The sequence below is a fragment of the Leuciscus leuciscus genome, assembly GCF_965113295.1.
Source record: "Leuciscus leuciscus genome assembly, chromosome: 7".
NCBI lineage: Eukaryota > Metazoa > Chordata > Actinopteri > Cypriniformes > Leuciscidae > Leuciscus > Leuciscus leuciscus.
In genome coordinates, this window is record NC_138731.1 from 42,788,636 (window position 1) to 42,808,338 (window position 19,703).

At 36.2% G+C, this 19,703-nt stretch overlaps 1 protein-coding gene and 2 long non-coding RNA genes across 7 annotated transcripts in view; 1 reads left to right on the top strand and 2 right to left on the bottom strand.

Moving 5' to 3' along the window:
- The window catches only part of rbms1b (RNA binding motif, single stranded interacting protein 1b), an 82,625-nt gene that overhangs the window by 33,020 nt on the left and 29,902 nt on the right, over positions 1–19,703 (top strand). For all 4 annotated transcript variants that reach the window (XM_082174762.1, XM_082174761.1, XM_082174764.1 and 1 more), the window contains 2 exons: positions 6,735–6,793; positions 12,274–12,365. In XM_082174762.1, coding sequence (XP_082030888.1) covers positions 6,735–6,793; positions 12,274–12,365 — 151 coding nt within the window. The remainder of the gene's footprint in view (positions 1–6,734; positions 6,794–12,273; positions 12,366–19,703) is intronic.
- LOC309502450 lies at positions 1,423–14,319 on the bottom strand. The gene is made up of 2 exons (XR_014207292.1): positions 12,597–14,319; positions 1,423–4,024 (listed from the first exon to the last, which is right to left on the bottom strand). It is a non-coding gene; the product is annotated as an uncharacterized lncRNA (long non-coding RNA).
- LOC309502430 lies at positions 15,385–17,740 on the bottom strand. 2 transcript variants are annotated; one of them, XR_014207270.1, is made up of 3 exons: positions 16,348–17,740; positions 15,545–16,095; positions 15,385–15,510 (listed from the first exon to the last, which is right to left on the bottom strand). It is a non-coding gene; the product is annotated as an uncharacterized lncRNA (long non-coding RNA). The 2 variants fall into 2 exon arrangements; XR_014207271.1 differs by having other exon boundaries at positions 16,344–17,740.

A 19,703-nucleotide genomic window follows, 5' to 3' on the forward strand; every position in this document is an offset into this window, starting at 1 on the left:
AATGCCTTGTGATGTTCACAGGTTTGTCCTCAGAGGAATTGGAGCGCCGTCTTTAATTAGAAAGCCTCGGCAGTGTAAAGAGAGCACAGTTCATCTATGGGCGTGATTGAGGCTCTGGATTAGTGCTGGGCTTTTCACTGGAGGGTCAGTGGTGTGATCGTCTAACCCTTCACTGTATTTAGCTTAATCTCATCCTGATGGCTAAAGAGATTTGTCCTTTGACCTTTCTGATGTAACCTTTTCCAGGGCACATCCCTGGGAAATATGTGAGGTCAGAGGTATCAATGTCATAACACAAGCTTACGGGGCTTTGAGAATCAGATAATATGTTGAATGATGTGTGGATTTGATCCTCTATTCTTTGGCTGCTTTTTTGATTGCCGATATGATTCTGTTTGGGCTGCGATTATAGTTATATTTGTCTCAATATTTTTCAGCCGTTTGATGCTATTCAGTATCTCGATATTGATGTATTTGCTCTGAAACTGTATTCAATTAAGATTATTTATTTATTCATTTGTAGCCAAATATATTCAAAATGTTTAACGCTTATGAATGTCGAATAAAAATGTTGTCCATCAGCAAATGACACGATCAATAAGTCATGACAATATATGTTTTTACATCACTTCAACTCATCAAAATAAGTTTATAGCCTTTTTTTAAATCTTTTTTTTATGAGATTCAACTTTTTTGAAGTCAGTTTATAATGTAATTTAAGTTGAAATGACTTACACTGCTAAGTTGATTGTAGTGTGTGTGTGTGTGTGTGTGTGTGTGTGGGTGTAGAATGCAACACCTCATGCTGAAATTGAGATTCAAAAATGCATCTCTTTACACATCATGCCATATATGCTAAATTTAGATACTTTGGCAGCTTAAAGATTTCCAGCGTAAAACACACAGTGTGAATATGATCTGTTACTGGAATCAGGCCAGTTTGCTTTGTGTTGATTATCCTGAGAATCTTATCTTGTCCTGATATCATCTTCATTACCATACTAGTCTAAAACCTAAGTACATAGGTGTTTGTTAAATTTTTTAAAGCATGCTAGGGTGTAAAATAACTTTTCATTTTCATTCTCTTCTGTATGTTGTTGAAGATTGAAGAAATGCATGAGAACTGTGGCTTGTGAATTGTTGCTGTGAGGATTTTACTCTCCAAAAAAAAGACACTTAACGTAAGCGCCTGTAAGTCGCATTTTCATGCAAATCAGAGTATGGCTTTCAGGACCCTTTCACCTTTGCATATATCCAGACTAGAATAGATTAAAGAGCCTGTCCTTAAAGGGATACTTCACCGATTAGCATTAAGCTTTGTATCAGTAGAAACACGGTAGTATTTTCGGGTAAACGTGCTTCCCTCCCTCATGTCCCCCTGAGACGAGAGATTTCTGTATTGTGTGTGTGTGTGTGTGTGTGTGTGTGTGGAAAAAAAAACTCAGATGATGCAAAAATCGTCATCAGAGGCTTTTTTGTCCAGAGGTGAGAGACTCCAGCCAGTAGGAGGAGCTCGTTCCGCATGTCTTCAACCCGCCCATAGGAGGATCTCACCATAAAACGCCGTCTTTTCAGTTTCGAGTCGACTAGTAGCCTAGTTGTATAATTTCTTCCGATACTGCCCTCTGTAACCAGGAGGCGTGGCTTGGGAGTGGCCTCGCAGAGCAGCGACGCAAGTGCATTCTGGGAGTTGTTGTCTTTCATCCACATGAGCCAAAAATACATTTTCTGGCTTTTCTCAGTCTAGAAGGCAACAACTTCTAAAATAATTTCACATTTCTACTACATAAATGACCCAATTTAAATACACATTCATCTTTCCAGTGGTGAAATATCCCTTTAAGGAAACGCCGTCTAGTTGGAAATGAACCAAAACCAGGGCAGTTCTCCAAGGGAGGGAACATTCCTCAAACATTCTTCAAGGGTTGTGCGTTCTTATGTCGGGTCACTTAGCACTGCATCCGACCCAGAAAGTGACTAAATTAAAGCTATTTCTTCCTTGTTCCTCTGAGTTTTTGTCATAACCAGGTGGCATGAATTTCCATTTCTGCAACGTCATGAAATCTAATTGGCTGATATCTGTTATATTATTTATTTTAATAGTTAAAAAAGTACAATAAATGTTCAAATTTCGATTTTTTTTTTTTTTTTTTTTTTTTTTTGAATATTTGAAAGATGTCTTTTAATAAATGCAACACGTTCCCAAAGTCATGTGAAAATAATCGTCTTACATAGGCTAATCGTGATTTCAGCACTGACCAAAATGATCGTGATTATGATTTTTTTCCATAATCGAGCATTCCCACCTAAATCCGGCTCCACATAACTGCATATACCTCAGACATAAGTGGACAATTAAATTATTGTTGCTAACAAACTTGAGTGTTTTATGCGCTTACACACTAGAGAAAGCTCTGACAGAGCATTTGATGGATATTAATATTTAAGCATTTTGAGGATGTGGAAAGAGCCAGGTCAGTTTCCTCTCTGAAAATGTGTGTGTTGAAGCCGAAATTTTCTCTATTTTCTCAGGTTTTGTTCATGATGATGGAGTGTCTCTTTCCTCCACATCCTTACGAAACACCATTCCCATGGGATCCGTGGATTTGTAGTGACTTTAATGTCACCTTTAGAGTGTTACTTTGGTAACGATAACAGTTTAAAGTTGCTCTTGTGAAAAAAATCAGAGAGAGAGAGAGAGAGAGAGAACAGTCTAAAAATGTATGTATTTACAAAACGTGATTAAATAAAAAATAAAATCCATAAGCTCATCCACAAGTTCACAGAAAGCTTTATATATTTTGCAAACAGCAATTCACAAACTCAGAACTCACAAATTCATATTGACATATGATACAATCAAATTTACTTTTACGAAATAAGACGCACACTTATTCATGAATACACAAGCATGTTTGCACCTTTCTGTATGAATTGATTGGTTAAACTGCATTTGCAAATCCTCGTGTGTATGCGGATCTATATATCATAAATACATTACTTTTGAAACAATTTTAGCTCCATATGCAGTCTCTGTGAAATCATTTTTAAAAATGCTCATCCAGTATTCGCTGGGAACCCTACATGTATTTGCATTGTAAATCGATACAGTTTTTTACCATACCAGTACTCTTATGGTCACCAATAATCTCAACAAATAAAGGAAGACTGCGTTCACAGAGCAGCTGTTTGCTTAAGCCGAGTTATGAAACATCGCCCCGAGCTCTGACTATAGAGATCAATACGCCTCTGGTGGAGAGTAACCGGAGCTGCCGTCAGGCGCTATAATGGGATCAAGACTGGGGCTGAGATGGCAGGTGAAACACCAGTCACATTGTTCTCTCGGTCATTCAATCCGTCTCTCTGCCTCTCCTCCACCGTCTGGCCGCGGCAATTCAATTGCAATAGATTTTCAGTGGAAGCTAATGGAGAGCCGGCCTATTAGGACGGGTTTTTCCTCCTGATGGCCTCGTCGTTTCCCGGTAAACCAGGCGATGAAGCGCATAAAAAGGCCCATAAACGCTGTTGTGCTGTCTCTCTGGACACGAGATTAATGAATGACATTTATCAACTTTTCATAACGCGTTTCGCTCCGTGCCAAAACCTAGTGAGCTGCCTACGTAGGCAGCATTTAAAGGGATCATACATGCACAAGAAGCGTTTCAAACATTGGCATCACTTTTATTCTTTGTTTAGAATGCTTTAAATGTTATTTTATTTGATATTTGTGTGTGACAGAAGTTAAAAAATCCCATTCATTTTCTCCATTGGGGAATTGATTTTGAACTATAACTTTTAAACCGTTAAAGACAAGATCTAATGTGAGCTACAAGGTTGTTAATCGATCGTATGTGCTTTTGATGAAGCAATCAGCACACATTATTTTAACATTTGTTTTTAACATCGCGTTTAACAGTGGATTTCCTGGTTTTAAAAAAAAAAACTACATTACTCATGATTCTGCTTCGAAATTTCCACCAATCAGAGAATCTGAACAGAAAATTGCGCTCTCTACGTGCTCAAACTATTTAAAGGGGTGGTATAATGCCCTTTTCACAAAATGTAAAATAAGTCTCTGATGTACCCAGAGTGTGTATGTGAATACCCCACAGATATTTTTATATAGCATGCTAAAATTGTCGCTTTTTGAGGGTGAGCAAAAACACAGTTTTTGTGTGTGTTCCTTTAAATGCAAATGAGCTGCTGCTCCCGGCACAGAGGGCATTGAATGGTTAGTTGATGATTTTATGTAGCTTATGTGTAGTTATCTTCTAGTCATTGATTAGCATATTCCGTCTTGATAATCTATAAATCGTGTTCGGGGGGCGGGGTTTATGTAAATTCTGAGGTTGGTGATGTCACTAACCCGGGAAGAATGTTGTGTAGTCCCTACCAGCCGTTTGTTGTAGTCCTTAAAAAGCAATTTCTTTAAAAGCAAATATCTCCCTTTGCTTTGAACTTTGAGCGTTGTAACTTTGCAGATGTTGTTTATGCTCAAACAGCAACATTACACACTAACTAAAGTTAGAAAAGTCAAATCATAATCAACCACCCCTTTAAATATTTGTATTTAGATGCATATTTTGCAATAAACGCTTCTAGAAATGTAGACGAATATATGGGATTGTTTTTATTTCCTCAATAAAGTCATTAAGAATGTAACCATATTATCGCCCAGCTCTTTATATAAAGTTGTATATACGAGTGTCCAACGTTATCTCTATACATACAGTATACTCACATAGGGCGATTATATACATTTACATTTAGTCATTTAGCAGATGCTTTTATCCAAAGCAACTTACAAATTAGGACTAAATTAAGCGAGTCATCTACATATACTATGTAGTAAATCTCAAATGCTTGATTGCTTATATCGTCACAAAGTGTAAACTAAATTGTCGGCCAGCTCTAATCTGCTAAATGTATATAAGGCATGAATATATGAATATACTATGATATAGTAATAACTTTATGATTTTCTGCTTTGAAACAATGTGTATTATGAAAAGTGCTATATAAATACATTTGACTTGACTTCATACACTTGTATATTTGACTTTCCGTCTGATTTTCAAGCACTTTTTTTGCTTAAAATAAAAGTTTGGGTCACACTTTAGATTAGGGTCCAATTCCTACTATTAACTAAGCTTTTTACCTCTATAAACTCCTAATTTACTGCATATTAATAGTTAGTAAGGTTGTTACGGTTAGGTATTGGGTTGATAAAGGGATGTAGAATATGGTCATGCAGAATAAGGCATTAATATGTGCTTTATAAGTACTAATAAACAGTCAAAATCCAAGTAACCTGCATTATAAGCAACTAGTTAATAGTGAGAATTGGACCCTAAACTAAAATGTTACCAAAGTTTGTAATGTGATGTGGTTTCTGGTTGGTTGGTTGATTCATGGCTTTAGACTCTCTAACAAAAAATCCCTATGGGAAAAAAAAAAATAATTAATGGGAAAAATACTTTGGATCCAACGGCGCTGTAAACGTGTCCTCTGAGTCCCTGAAAGCATTGAATTACTTTATTTTTCCGCCACCTAACACCTCCGAGCTTTTGATTGAAGCACGTCTTCCATAAGACACTCGGGAGACAGGAGAACGATGCAAGATCCTCGTAATTGATTAATATTAGGTCAATTGGTGCAAAAGAAACCTTCACCCCCCCCTGGAGAAGCAGACCTCGAGGTCACAGACTTTAGGAGTCTGCTGTAATTGGATTTCAAATCTCATGAAGGCTTTCCTATTTGTGTTATTAACTGAAAGAGCTTAATGACCCCTTTTTTTTTCTTTTCCTTGCCATCGGTGGCTGTGGAGGTATTCGTGAGGTCATATTGGTGCCCATCCTGTGAGGTCAAAGGTCATGTTTTCACTCACATGTGCCTTACAGCATTCCACTGCAGTTTTTATAATCCCCTCATAAATCAGTCAGTTTTCTGGCTCTGTTAACCTCCAGAGACGCTTCCTCCTGCAGATCTCGCTTCTGGACTTGAAGTGTGCAGAATACGCCTCGACACAATCAAGCATTTCTTTTACATTTTCAGTTTTATAGGCATAAATCTTAAAGGAGTAGTTCGCCCCCCAAAAATTTTTTTTTTTTTTTTGCTTCAATGTTGCTTCAAACTAAATATTCAAATATTATTGTAGGACTTTTGTTCGTTCAATTTGCAACTGTGATACAGAAATGCATAAAATATTTTCACAATATATTTGCTGGCAATTAAAATTCAAGCAATTTTGTAAATTATTTTATTGTGCTTTTTTTTTTTTTTTTTTTTTTTTTTAAGTCATTTTGACTCGTTTAAGTTTTAAGCTGTATCATCCAACTCTAATTCACACACATAAGGTCATTCATATTCAATATTCATATGCAAATACATATTAGTGTTATTTTAGTATAATTTTATATACTTTTATTATAGAAATGTTGCCTTGTCTAAAATAAAATAAGTTGTTTTATATATTAAATTTTTTTTTCTGTTAATGCTTATTTTATTTCAATTAATGAAAATGTATCTTATGGTTTTAGTTTTACATGCAGTATATGTTCACTTTTGTCTGTATGCATCTGCACTCAAACTATCTTCATGTTTCACACGTTTCGTGCATGATTTATTTATTTATTTTTCTTCAAACTGAGTCATTTATATCCGTGTGTGTGTGTGTGTGTGTGTGTGTGTGTGTTTTAAAATTCATAACACATCTCTGTTTGTTCTTGTTATAGGTATGGAAAAATCGTATCAACCAAGGCCATCTTAGACAAAACCACAAACAAATGCAAAGGTACGTGTGTTTATGTTCTGCCCTCTAATATGTGCGGCTCAAAATCTGTGCAGTTTAGTGTTTTTCCTCATGATGGGATTTCATATTCCTCTCAGAGCTGCTTATTGTATTAATGTGCACACCAAACGTTCATTTCAAATTTGATTAACAAATCACAAAAATTGCTTTTTATGGCTGAGATAATGAAAGAACACAGTGCAACAGTGTGGTGATAATTATTAAAATCCCATTCATGTTCTCCACGGAGAAACTGGTTTTTAAATGGATAGTTCACCCAAAAATGATAATTGTGTCATTAATTACTCACCCTCGTGTCGTTCCAAACCCGTAAGACTTTCGTTCATCTTCAGAAGATCTTTTTAATGAAATGTGTCTAGTCTGTTTCGTGAACTAAAGTGCGTCTTCTACACTTTAATGGACAATTAAAAACATTGCATTATATTACATCCCAGTGTTTATATTGCCAACAAAATCATTGCGGTTTATTATACAAGTGTGTGTGTGCAAGTGTGTAATGCAGGCGTGTGTGTTTACGCCCGCCCTGTCATTGCACAGTTATGCTGTCGTGGGTGTATGGGGAAACAGATACGCAGTCAGTCTGTCGCTGCTCTTCCCAGACCCCTCGCTGTTATTCCTGTCCTGGCCTCGCCGTCGTCTTGACTGAGGCCCCCGTGGGGGTTTGTTCCAGGATCTGGCTGGGTTCCTGGGCTCGGCACCTCGGGGCACGCCTGCCCTGGAGCATGTGGCTTAGTCACAGCGCTGTGGATTATTTATGTGCTGAGTAATTTCAGTCAGGCCCGAGAGGAGGGTGTTGATGGACCGGCTTCACGTCTTAGTTTCCTGCAGTCCAGCCCTTCTCAAACCCCGCAGGAATTTTAAAGAAGCCGGAAGGAAAATGTTAAACACCCGAGTGTATCCCTGTGATGCACAAATGCAAATGATCTAAACCCAACCTATAATCTAACCAGCGAAGCCAGACTTTCACTTTCACATCAAACTGCGAAACACTAAGCTTATTGTATAAGGGTGGATTTCCTGCAGTGGTTCAGGAGGCAAGACTGCCGAATGACTAACGAAACGTTATTAGCAAGATGGTAGAAAACCGTACATTTCTTGTCTATTACCACCCACTGCTACTTATACCATCGACGGAAATAAGCCAAATATGTGGGAGAGCGTTGATAGATAGAGTGACGATATTGTATTGCACTTCAAAGTCGATGGCAAATCAAAACTAGTTAGCACGTTATTTGTAATTGAAAGGGTTAAATGACAATATATGGTTATGGTTACACTTAAAATAGTTACAAAATAGATGTATGAGATGATGATAATAACTTGTACCATTAATTGTACCCAATATATAGTACAGGCCAAAAGTTTGGACACATTACTATTTTTAATGTTTTTGAAAGAGGTTTCTTCTGCTCATCAAGCCTGCATTTATTTGATCAAAAATACAGGAAAAAATTTAATATTGTGATATATTATTACTATTTAAAATAATTGGTTTTTTTATTTATTATACTTTAAAATATCATTTATTTCTGTGATGCAAAGCTGAATTTTCAGCATCATTACTCCAGTCTATCACATGATCCTTTCATTCTAATATGATGATTCATTATCAAAGTTGGAAACAGTTCTGCTGCTTAATATTTTTTCATAACCTGTGATACTTTTTTAGGATACTCTGATGAATAATAAAAAAAAAGAAGCAAATGTTTTAAAAATAGAAATCTTTTGTAACAATAATATACACTGGTCAGTAATTTGGGGTCAGTCATTTTTTTTCTTTCTTTTTTTTTGAAATAAATCAATACTTTTATTCAGCAAGGATGTGTTAAATTGCTAAAAAGTGATAGTAAAGAAGATTTATATTATTAGAAAATATTTTTTTATTTTGAATAAATGCAGTTCTTTTTAACCTTTTATTCATCAAATATATTAGGCAGCAGAACTGTGTCCAACACTCATAATAAATCAGAATATTAGAATGATTTCTAAAGGATCATGTGATAGACTGGAGTAATGATCCTGAAAATTCAGCTTTGCATCACAGAAATAAATGATAATTTAAAGTATAATAAATTGAAAACCAATTATTTTAAATTGTAATAATATATCACAATATATACAAAAATATTCTGTATTTTTGATCAAATAAATGCAGGCTTGATGAGCAGAAGAAACTTCTTTCAAAAACATTAAAAATAGTAATGTGTCCAAACTTTTGGCCTGTACTGTATATGTAAAATGTTACCAGAGAGAGAGAGAGAGAGAGAGATAGGTAAAGAGGAGAGAGCCCCAGTTACAATCTTGTTTTATCCTTTCCCTGACCATGTGACTTTAACCCAAATGTGAGATGTTCAAACTGACCAATCAGATTACAGCTTCCCCCCTTGTACTAAAGGTGTGACAGTTCATCGACCCCTGAAGCACACACATCTTGATCGCTATCAGTCCCTCTGTGCCTTTAGGAACTCCAAATGGTCCTTGTGGAAGAAAGAGGGGGTGGAAAACAGTCTTGGTTCATTTAAAATATTTTGGATTATTTTCAATCCTACATTATACTTGCAATATTTTCGACGTGATTTGTCGGGAAGTGTAAAAGTAAGCTTTTTATTTGACTAAAGATCATAGTTTCACAACCACAATTTTTCTGGTTTAGACTAGTTTCACATTTAAGTTTGATTGACCCTGTAAAGACGTGGAATGACAGTCTAATAATCATATTTTTTTTAAATGGAACAGTTTATTGAACCTTAAAATATTTTGAGAAATTGAAAAATATTTTAAGGTTCAATAAACTGTTCCATCATATTTGACACATCAGGCTTTTATGGCTCATATAGTGTGATGTAGTGAGAATATAGTTCATACATATCATACATATATAGAATATATATCATACTTGAGGAGGAAAAAACACCTTAATTTTATTCAGAGGCACAAACTGAGTGAAAAATGTGCAATTTGGTGCAGATACAGATTTTTATATGGACAAAAATATTGCTTAATGTAAATCAATGAGATTTTGACATCGGACTGCTTGCATAAAATGCATATTAATATCAGTCGTCACTCTATATCTCCCAATAATATGTCTTAGTAAGATTATATTTAAAAGCTGATTTATGATTAAAGCTCTGTAGTTTCAACACCTATGCGATGAAATATAACGATGATTGAGAGATGAACAAATAAACGTTTCTCAAAAGCCTGATGATTATATTTGAGACTCACATTTTAACATGATTTTTCTAAAAGAATTAAATGATGTATGGATAATCAAGTAATAAGTTGCTTCAGTCCAGTAAGTGTTCATCTTGAACTAACAATATGAAGTTATTCTTATGTTTACTTTATTAAAAATTAGTAAAGATCTCACAGCAAAAAGACACGTGAACCACGAGCTGAAGATGAACGTTTTTACAATTATACTAATCAATATTCAATGACAACAACTTCAATTTAAGGACAAAAGGCATGTTGTAGATTTTTCAGCAAAGTTTTGATCATGTTGATCATTTAGAGGCCTTAGAAATTCATGTATCAAATATGATATCTTCTATAAGAAGATAAATGTGTCAAATTATGCTTTTTTGGAAGATATGACCAAGGGGTTAAAGTTGATTTAGCAAATTATTTTTTATAATTATCTTTTATTTTTTTTACTTTACTTTTTAATTTTATTAAATTTTTTTTATTATTATTTTTTTTTTATGTTTTATTTTACTTTACTTTTCCCCATGAATCACTTCAAAGTGTCAGTTTCAGTGAATAATTTTGAACCTGATTCAATGAATCATTTGTAACATCACTAACAACATTGCTCAAGAAGGCTCTCCATTTTTCATATACTAAAATATTTGAGTAAAAATATACATTTAAGAAAATGTTGTTTATTTCTCTGTGTTAGATTGATCAATATAAATGTCTTAATATTTAAAAATGTATTTGCCTTCTTGCATTAAACATTTTGAATCTACTTGAGTGAAAGGTTTGGCTGAACTGTTGGTGAAAAAAGAAAAACTCTTTAATGCCATTTCAAAGCATAAAGATGTTTAAATCAGCTTTGCTAAACACCACATTGTGTTTTCTCTTACATATAAACAATTTGATCTGCTATGTTGCTGTCCGCAGCAGATGGATCATACCTGTGGCTGCGTTTAGTGAGTGTTTCTTCGTCCTGTACGTCATGTATATTTGAGCTATTAGTCAGGATGTTCTGTGCTAGCTGTGTTTGTGGTTTGGCCTGTTCGCTGATTAAATATAGCAACGGGCTGAAGCAGAGGAGTGTGAAGGGAGGAGCCGAACGTAGGGATAACGTTATCTTGGATCAGCTTCCTCGTGTCCATTTAATTGTTCTCATTAAGGGGAAGCAAACACTGATAGTGCAGCGGTTTTCTCACTCTGGGCTCTGTGATAGATTACTCACACAACACACTTACTCACAGATAAGATGCTCTCTTGAACCCGCCGCTTTGCTTCCTGCTCTTAAAGTGGCAACCGCTGATATTTTCAGCCTATACACGCTTTGCACACGCTCACAACAGGTTGGCGTTTTGTGCATTAAAAAAAGCAAAGACCCATCAAATGCTGTCATTTAAGATCTTTTGAGACTTGCATCTTTATTGTCTGGTAAATTGCATCACTTTTCCTGTAAATTACATCATTTTCTTGTCACAAAGTTTCTTTACAGTTTTTATTAACAGAGTTGCACCTTCCCAAAACGTTTAATGAAATTTAATTTTACATGGATAAATGTGCACTTAATCGATTTATGTTTTTCTGGATGATGTGATTAAGGGATTAAAGTTGAAGAGCTAATTGAGCAGGCAAAAAAAACCATCTTATTTCATGACTAAGAACGATATCTTTCTATAAGAACCATCTAGAACTCTTTGGCTATGATGACAGTGGTCTTGGACTACTTTATACTGTCACCTTTTTATATTTTTGTTTTGTTTTATTTACTTTACCTTTACTTTACTTTACACTGAAAAAAATGATTAGTTGAGTTTAATAAAAAAATGTATCGTAAGTAGTTGCACACAATTGATTTTAGCTTCATTTAAACAAATGCATTAAGTTTAACTAAAATTGATTAAGTTCAACTTAATGCATTTGTTTAAATGTAGCTAAAATCAATTGTGTGCAACTACTTACGATAAAAAAATTGATTAAATTCAACAAATCATTTTTTTTAGTGTACTTTACTTTACTTGAATCACAGAGAATAATAGAAATAACTGAAAAAAGCGAAACAGCAATTCATTTTTGGAGGTTAAATTGTATTATTTTGTATTAATTAATCAATAATATTCTCAATTTATAATTTTTGTAGATTGAATTTCTTTTTTTTTTCAGTTTTACGCTATAGATTCCCCCTAGTACGCCTTGTTTTTCATGTGTAAACTATGTGCTGTCTCTTTAAAGGTGTATCTAAGAGCATGTTGTGGTTGTCTGTCTCTCAGGGTATGGCTTTGTGGACTTTGACAGCCCGGCCGCTGCTCAGAAAGCCGTCAGCGCTCTGAAGACCAGCGGCGTTCAGGCTCAGATGGCAAAGGTAAGAGCACACCTGTTCTTTCCTGTCACCTGCAGCTCCTTCTGACACGCTTCACTGAATCCAGGTGACGTCAGCAGACGGGTGTGAGTGTGTGAATGCATCAGCTCGAGGATTAAGACACACCCTCACAGGTGCAGCATCTAGACAAACCCGCTCAATGCTTCAAAGACAAACCTGTCAGGAACATGTCAATTTGTATTGCCAAAAACAAAAAAGGCTGTTAATATATACATCCTTAAAGGGGTGGTATAATGCCCTTTTCACAAGATGTAAAATAAGTCTCTGATGTCCCCAGAGTGTGTGTATGAAGTTTTAGCTCAAAATACCCCACAGATATTTTTATATAACATGTTAAAATTGTCGCTTTTTGAGGGTGAGCAAAAACACACCGTTTTTGTGTCTGTTCCTTTAAATGCAAATGAGCTGCTGCTACCAGCACAGGGGGCGGAGCTTCAACAGCTTGTGTCCTTTTACCTCACACACACATGCACTGAAATTTCAAAAACTTTTAGCCTTTTATGTTCAAACCGGAGTCAGACAATGATGGAGAGACTCAAGAAGAAGTGACAACATGTAGAAGCAACAGGACATTTCTGAATGATTAGTTGATGAGTTTATGTAGCTTATGTGTAGTTATCTTCTAGTCATTGATTAGCATTGATTAGCAAAAGTGAAATCATAATCAACCACCCCTTTAAGATTTCTTGCATTCTGACATTTTCCATTACAGTTAAACACGTTTTCTACCAAATTCTCTTTATTGTAATGCAAAAAATGACTGATTTTGGAGTTTGTGGCCGAGTGTTGCATTGCAGTTGTGTGGTTTACATTCCTGCGGAAGTGAATAATTGGAGGCCGTCATGGTGACATCTTGTCTGAAGCCTTGACGATCAGGTCCTATAAAAGCCTCAGTCAGGGTGTGTCTCATTGCACTCACAGTTCCCCATCACGTGACTCAAGGACTCTCAGATCTAGTCAGCTTGCCTACATTTTAAAGCATGCTCCGTCCTTTCTCTCCCCAGTTTTTTTTCTAAACAAATTAAAGATGTTTTGTTTCATTGCCGTCTGGTTTTTGTTAACGGAGGGTGTATATTGCGAAAATGCCTTTTGTAAAGACAACTTATATTGACTCTGACTTGTTGTTCTTGGTCTTTTGTGATGATTCACTAACAAGGCAACTAGAGCATCAGAATTTGCATGCATATTTATTTAAAGGGCAAGTGTGTAATTAAAACTGAATTGCAGTCTGTCTGAGCGGCACAACCAGATGGGATATGGTTATGTTAAAGTATATTACTACTGACAGTGTAGTTAATGCTGAAGATATAATTTCAAGAGCATGGTTATCTGTGTTTAATTATGACTTTGTCCTGAAGGAGTAGTTCGCCTAAAAAAATGAAAGTGTTCTCCCTGCACATTATAAATGGAGGTGCTTGGACAATGCTCTCACTCTGGCACAGACATCTTGGCGTGTTGTCCTTGGGTTGTTTCGTCCTTTAACCTTGTTCATGATATAAACAGATGGTTAGACGTCAATATCTCAGACAGGAAGCCCCTGGAGTAACCTGGTGACACGGCACTGTGTCTGAACCCTTCACTCCGGCTTTGTTTGCAAAACTAGCTTACTATTTTGATGTACTTCATGCTGCCTACATTGTTTTAAAAATATGTACACACTATGCAACGATAAATCTCAAAAAAAAAAAAATCTTAGACTGCATTGTTGTCACATAACTTCATACTTCTTGCTGTTATCGTATCAGAAATTTTATTTTAGGTGCAGTTCTGTGTACAAAAAAAAAATCTTGCATTTTAATCAAATGTTGAGTTCAGAAATAGACATTTAATCATCATTGCTTTTGCATTGCGTATCGTCGCTGTCGGGCGAATCCTTGTGTGTCCAAAACCACCGCCACACTTCAGGAAATGAAAACATTTTTTTTTTAAATAATTAAACACTATGGGCCCTATCTTGCACCCAGCGCAAGTGACTTTGTACACCGACGCATGTATCATTCCTATTTTGCACCCGCGCAAAGCGGACTTTTCCCTCCACAGAAGCACGTCGCCGTCGGTAAGTTAGGAAATACATTTGCGCTCCCGGGGGCGGTTCAGCGCAAAGAGGAGGCGTGTTCCGGCGCAAACGTTCCTTCTATTTTGGTCTTCTATCATGCTAATTTGCAGCTTTAGAAAACAATTGCGCCACTAACCAGGAAAAAATTGTTTAAAGTCAGTGGCGCGTTGCGCATGTTATTCATATGCTATTTTAAGGGCGCATGCTTGGCCATAATCAATGTAGCGTGTGCACAACGCGCATACACTTTGATTCTCTCATCTACACAGAAGCAGCAGTTTTCATTTTTGCAAATCATACATTATTACGATAGAACGATAGAACGATAGATAGATAGATAGATAGATAGATAGATAGATAGATAGATAGATAGATAGATAGACAGACAATTTATTATAAAAGCATACATCTAGCTTACACATTTACCCAAATTATCATACGCCTGTTTAACCGAAGTTAATTTGGGTGGGTTTCTCCATCCCTAATGTCCCTTACGAGAACATTGGTCTCCTCGGCTGTGAATCGCTCCTGCCAAATCCTGGCAAATCCGCCGTTATAATAGCAATCCGCTTTAGAACAAGCGCGCCTGCTCTTAAAGGGAATGTGAGATGTCACTCTGATTGGTTTATTTCACGTTACGCCCAAACCACACCTATGAATAATGAAGCTACTTCAGACCAACCCCTTTTAGATTTGCGTCGGGCGCAAGAGTCATTTACCCCGCCAGGAAAATAGCAACAGCGCCCGAGACCCGCCCACAAAGTTACTTGCGCTTTTCGCTTGACACTTGCGTTTCAGATCGTTAAAATAGGGCCCTATGTTGTCAAAGTTGATATGGTGCAAAAGTTAGTGTATTTCAGTCATTCAAATTAAAAGGTGAAACTAATATATTTAGTATATATAACTATATACATTTGCATGATTATACTTTTCAGAGGGCCGACATGATTTCAGGTAATATTAAAATTTTCTGAGATTTTGAATTTGGGGGTTTCATAAGCTGTAAGGCATAATCATCCAAATTATAACTTTTGCACGATATTCAGATTTTTCGAGTTTCACCTGTGTATGCTCAGACACTTGCATGTTTCATTATATTATTAACATCTGACCAAAATCAATCTCAAATGGGAGTTGATGGTTTTTTTTTGGTTTTTGATCAGCGAATTTCTGATATACGTGTTTTGTCCGTCATTAGAACGACCACATCTGAGGCAGAAAGTGCATCGCAGTACGTTTTCATCAACTTACAGGTTATAAAGTTTATTGTAGCTATAACTATGTGGATGCTCAGTTTTTTTTTTCTGTCATTTGTCCAAAATCTTATGTTATAAAAGATGAAGTATTTAAGACCTTATTGGCTATGAATCGACGACAGATGCTACACTAAGACACTCTTCTCCGCTCCTCAAATAGCCTACATAAAACATTAGCCTTTATTTCTCTGTTTGAAATGTGTTTCCTGAGTAAAGTCAACGCTGTTCTTATTCAAACAACCAGTTCTTTATTGATCCTTGCATTGCAAACAAGCAGAGAAGTTTGAGTTACGAGGTTCAGTCACAAGCTGTTTTGAATACTTTTCATTGGTAAAATATTTGCAAAACCCACAGAGAGATGTACAGGGTGACCAATAGTAATGATTTATGGAGTAAAAATCTATATTTATATATTCAGTATTATTAAAATGATTGAATTTCATTAAAAAGTCTAATATTAATTCAATTATACAAAGAAATGCGAAATTAAGATATGAAATAATAATACATTTTTAATTCGATTTCTGCACAGAATTTTCATTTCGGTGCATTCCTAACACACACACACACACACACACACACACACACACACACACACACACACACACACACACACACACACACACACACACACACACACACACACACACACACATATAATATATATATATATTAGATTTCTGCCCAACAGCAACAACAACGATTTGCACATAGTGTTTTCTGATTTATACTTTAGATTTTGGCATTGTAGGTCATCTGGGTATACTATGCATACATATAGAAACTTCACATACATGGCATACATACTATATCGTGCAGGAATAGTAAGAGTAATATATTCTGAACATAGTCTTCTTACACCCTCACATATGCCATGCATTCCTGTTCACACATATACATATACACTGAGTTTTTTTCTCTCACTTTCCTTGTACCATCTGTGTCTGACACACACTTACTCCATACGCATATTGTGTGCTTTTTCTGTCGAATTCACATGGTTCATGTTGAGTAAATTGTTAGCAGGTGACACACATGCAAGCCCACACACACTGATACCAATGTTTCTTGCACTGCTATTCAGGATCATTGCTTCATACTACTCTTAAGTATGATATTTCAGACTTAATTATAAAAAAAATCATGTTTTTTTTGTGCTGGAAATTGGTATTTGGTGTCTAATGTCAGCTGATCGGCTAATAGGGATGTGTGTGAGATTGATGTAGTGTCTTTCCTCAGTATCTGTGCACTGATCAGAGCGTAAAGCTCTTAATGCCTGACCTGAGAGATGTAATTCAGCATTGCGTGCCTGCAGAACGCTCCAGCGCTTGAGCTGATCTCCATGTCTCTCTCCGGTAATCTGAGGCCAGCTGCACCAGCCCGGCGTAACTTAGCCTATAGGTGTATGTAGATTTTCAACATTATTTTTTTATAATAGTCATGAAAATGTCATGAAAACCCTGAAAAACCACTAATGGAAGAATGGACACTTGATGATGCTTTTACTTGACTGTTTGCTCCAACCAACCCAACTTATTTTTTAATGTATCATGAATGTAAGATTTATGAAGAAACTCACAAAATGCATTTATATTTGTATTTCTATAATCAAATATTATGCATTTAATATAATATATATTTAAATACATATAAATGCATAATTCTCACTATGTCCTTAAACCATAAATCAATACTTCATATTGATTAAAATGCATGTTAAATAAATATATGCACAGTAGGGCTATTGCAAACAGAACACATGGATATTTAAAGTATACATGGATATTTAATATTAATGTATTTTCTCTCCAATTTTAGTGTGTTGCTTTCTCCAATAAAAGTGTGGTTATTTTATTTTATTGGCTTGAACTTTTTTTGGCTTGAATTCAGTATGATTAAAATAAATGAATTTCATTAAAAAGTCTAATATTAATTCAATTATACAAAAAAATGCTAAATTAAGATATGAAATAATAATTCATTTTTAATTAAATTTCTGCACAGACTTTTCATTTCGGTGCATCCCTAACACACACACACACACACACACACACACACACATATATATATATATATATGGTCAGCAAGGTTTTTTTAATCTTATGCTTTGATAATTAGATAATAATTAGAAAGTTCAAAAGAACAGCATTTATTTGAAATATAAAAAAATTCTGTACTGTCACTTTTGATCAATTTGATCTTGCATCGAAAGCATTTATTTATTTATTTTTCTACATATTTCAGTCCATTTTATTCATGCTATTTTGCTCCCAGCACCTTTTTAAATAAGAGCTTCCGTCTGTGTGGTGAAGCCCGGCCCTGATGACCAGGGTTAGCACCGGTATGTGGCTCTGGTATTAGATTTCAGGTCAGGATACGTCTGTTTTAAAACCACACCCGTGTTTTAGTTCTCCCCTGGAGCAAGCCAAGCACATTGTGAATTTATTTGCCATTCAAAAACGGGCCCATAAAACACCCGCTAATAGCTACAGTGTTCGACCTTCTGTGTTTAGTTATATGGACACTGTCATTTGTAATAGCTCCATCTTGTAAAATAAATAAACATAGTTTTTGATGACTCTTAAGGATCTCCAGCACTCGTTTTGCTCTTCCATCCGTTATACCCGTGATGGAGCATCGTTCTCTGGGTACGACAGCTCCGCGCCGGCCCTCTGCCATTGTTCCGTAATGCTGCTATGCTGATTTTCTTTCTGTCAGCGTATTACTTTAGTAATCCAATCCCGCCTCTCCCTTGTCTTCTCTTTGTTCTGCTCATTTTTCCTCCATCTCTTAGGGGTGGAGATTGAACGCAGTAGGATGTTAATGAATATTAATGTAGCGGCCCTTTTGTCCCTGGGGAGAGTCTCTCTCTCTGCCTGTTTCTCTTTTGGTTTGTGCTGATGGAAGGGAAACTACGGCAGAAAATCAGTCGACGTTTCGCCGCTCGGATGGGGGGGGTGGCCGAGAGCCGCATGCAAATGACCTGCTCATCAATATTAATGCTCACCCTTTATTAGCTAGAGAGTGTGAAGAGGGAGACATGTTTTCACTTTAGCCTCTTTTATGAATTTAGTTCACCTGTGCTATGTGTATTTAGATATTGTCTTAATTAACAGTTTTACCTAAAGTAATGAGCTGCCTGCCTAGTCAGCATGTTAAGGCATCGACACAAAGCCTTCCAAAACGTAGGCAGCATTGCATGTATCCTTTGCAGAGATACAAGTTTCCCCGAGATATGAAGCATATATGTACATATAAATGTATGTACAATATATAACCAGCCCCAACCAATGACGATTGACAGGAAATTAAATTGGTTACTTGGATTCTATTGGTCCGTGTTGCACTGGGTAGCTCCGCCCACATGCACAGGGTAGCTCCGCCCACACGCAAGGAGTAGCTCCGCCCACAGTCAAATTCTATTTTCCACATTCTTGTTCCTCATAACTATATTAAAAGTCAAATTCTGATTGGCTGTGATTATATTATATATTTTGCTCTAAAAGTCTAGGCAGACGAACTGCTTGTTGCTTTGAGTTTGTTAGGAAGTTTAAAGCCCGGGACACACCAAGCCGCGCCAAAGAACTAGTGTATCAAGACAAGAGTCGATTTTCGTCATTCAAAAAGGGAAACCGAAACTAGGACTGCAGATATACACACCGTAAACAAAGCAGCGCTTGCTTACCATTTTTAATATCAATCACGCTGATCACTTTCTTCGTTCCAGTCAGCTCATGTTATTATGAAAATATTCACGCATTCGAATGCTCAGGTCAGATAATGTAAAATTAGAAAAGCCTTCTGTCTGTGCCGACTTCTTTGCTCGCTTTCATCACTTTTGCTCTTTTTCTCGTGCACTGATTCGTTCGCTAAGCTGAACAGCCAATCAGAGCTCTCTCTTACTCAACGACGGCACAATGCAACATGCTAAATTGGCCCTAAAAAAAACCCACGACATACGACTAAAGCTAAGCCATCCGACGTTCAAAAACAGCCCGACATTGTCCA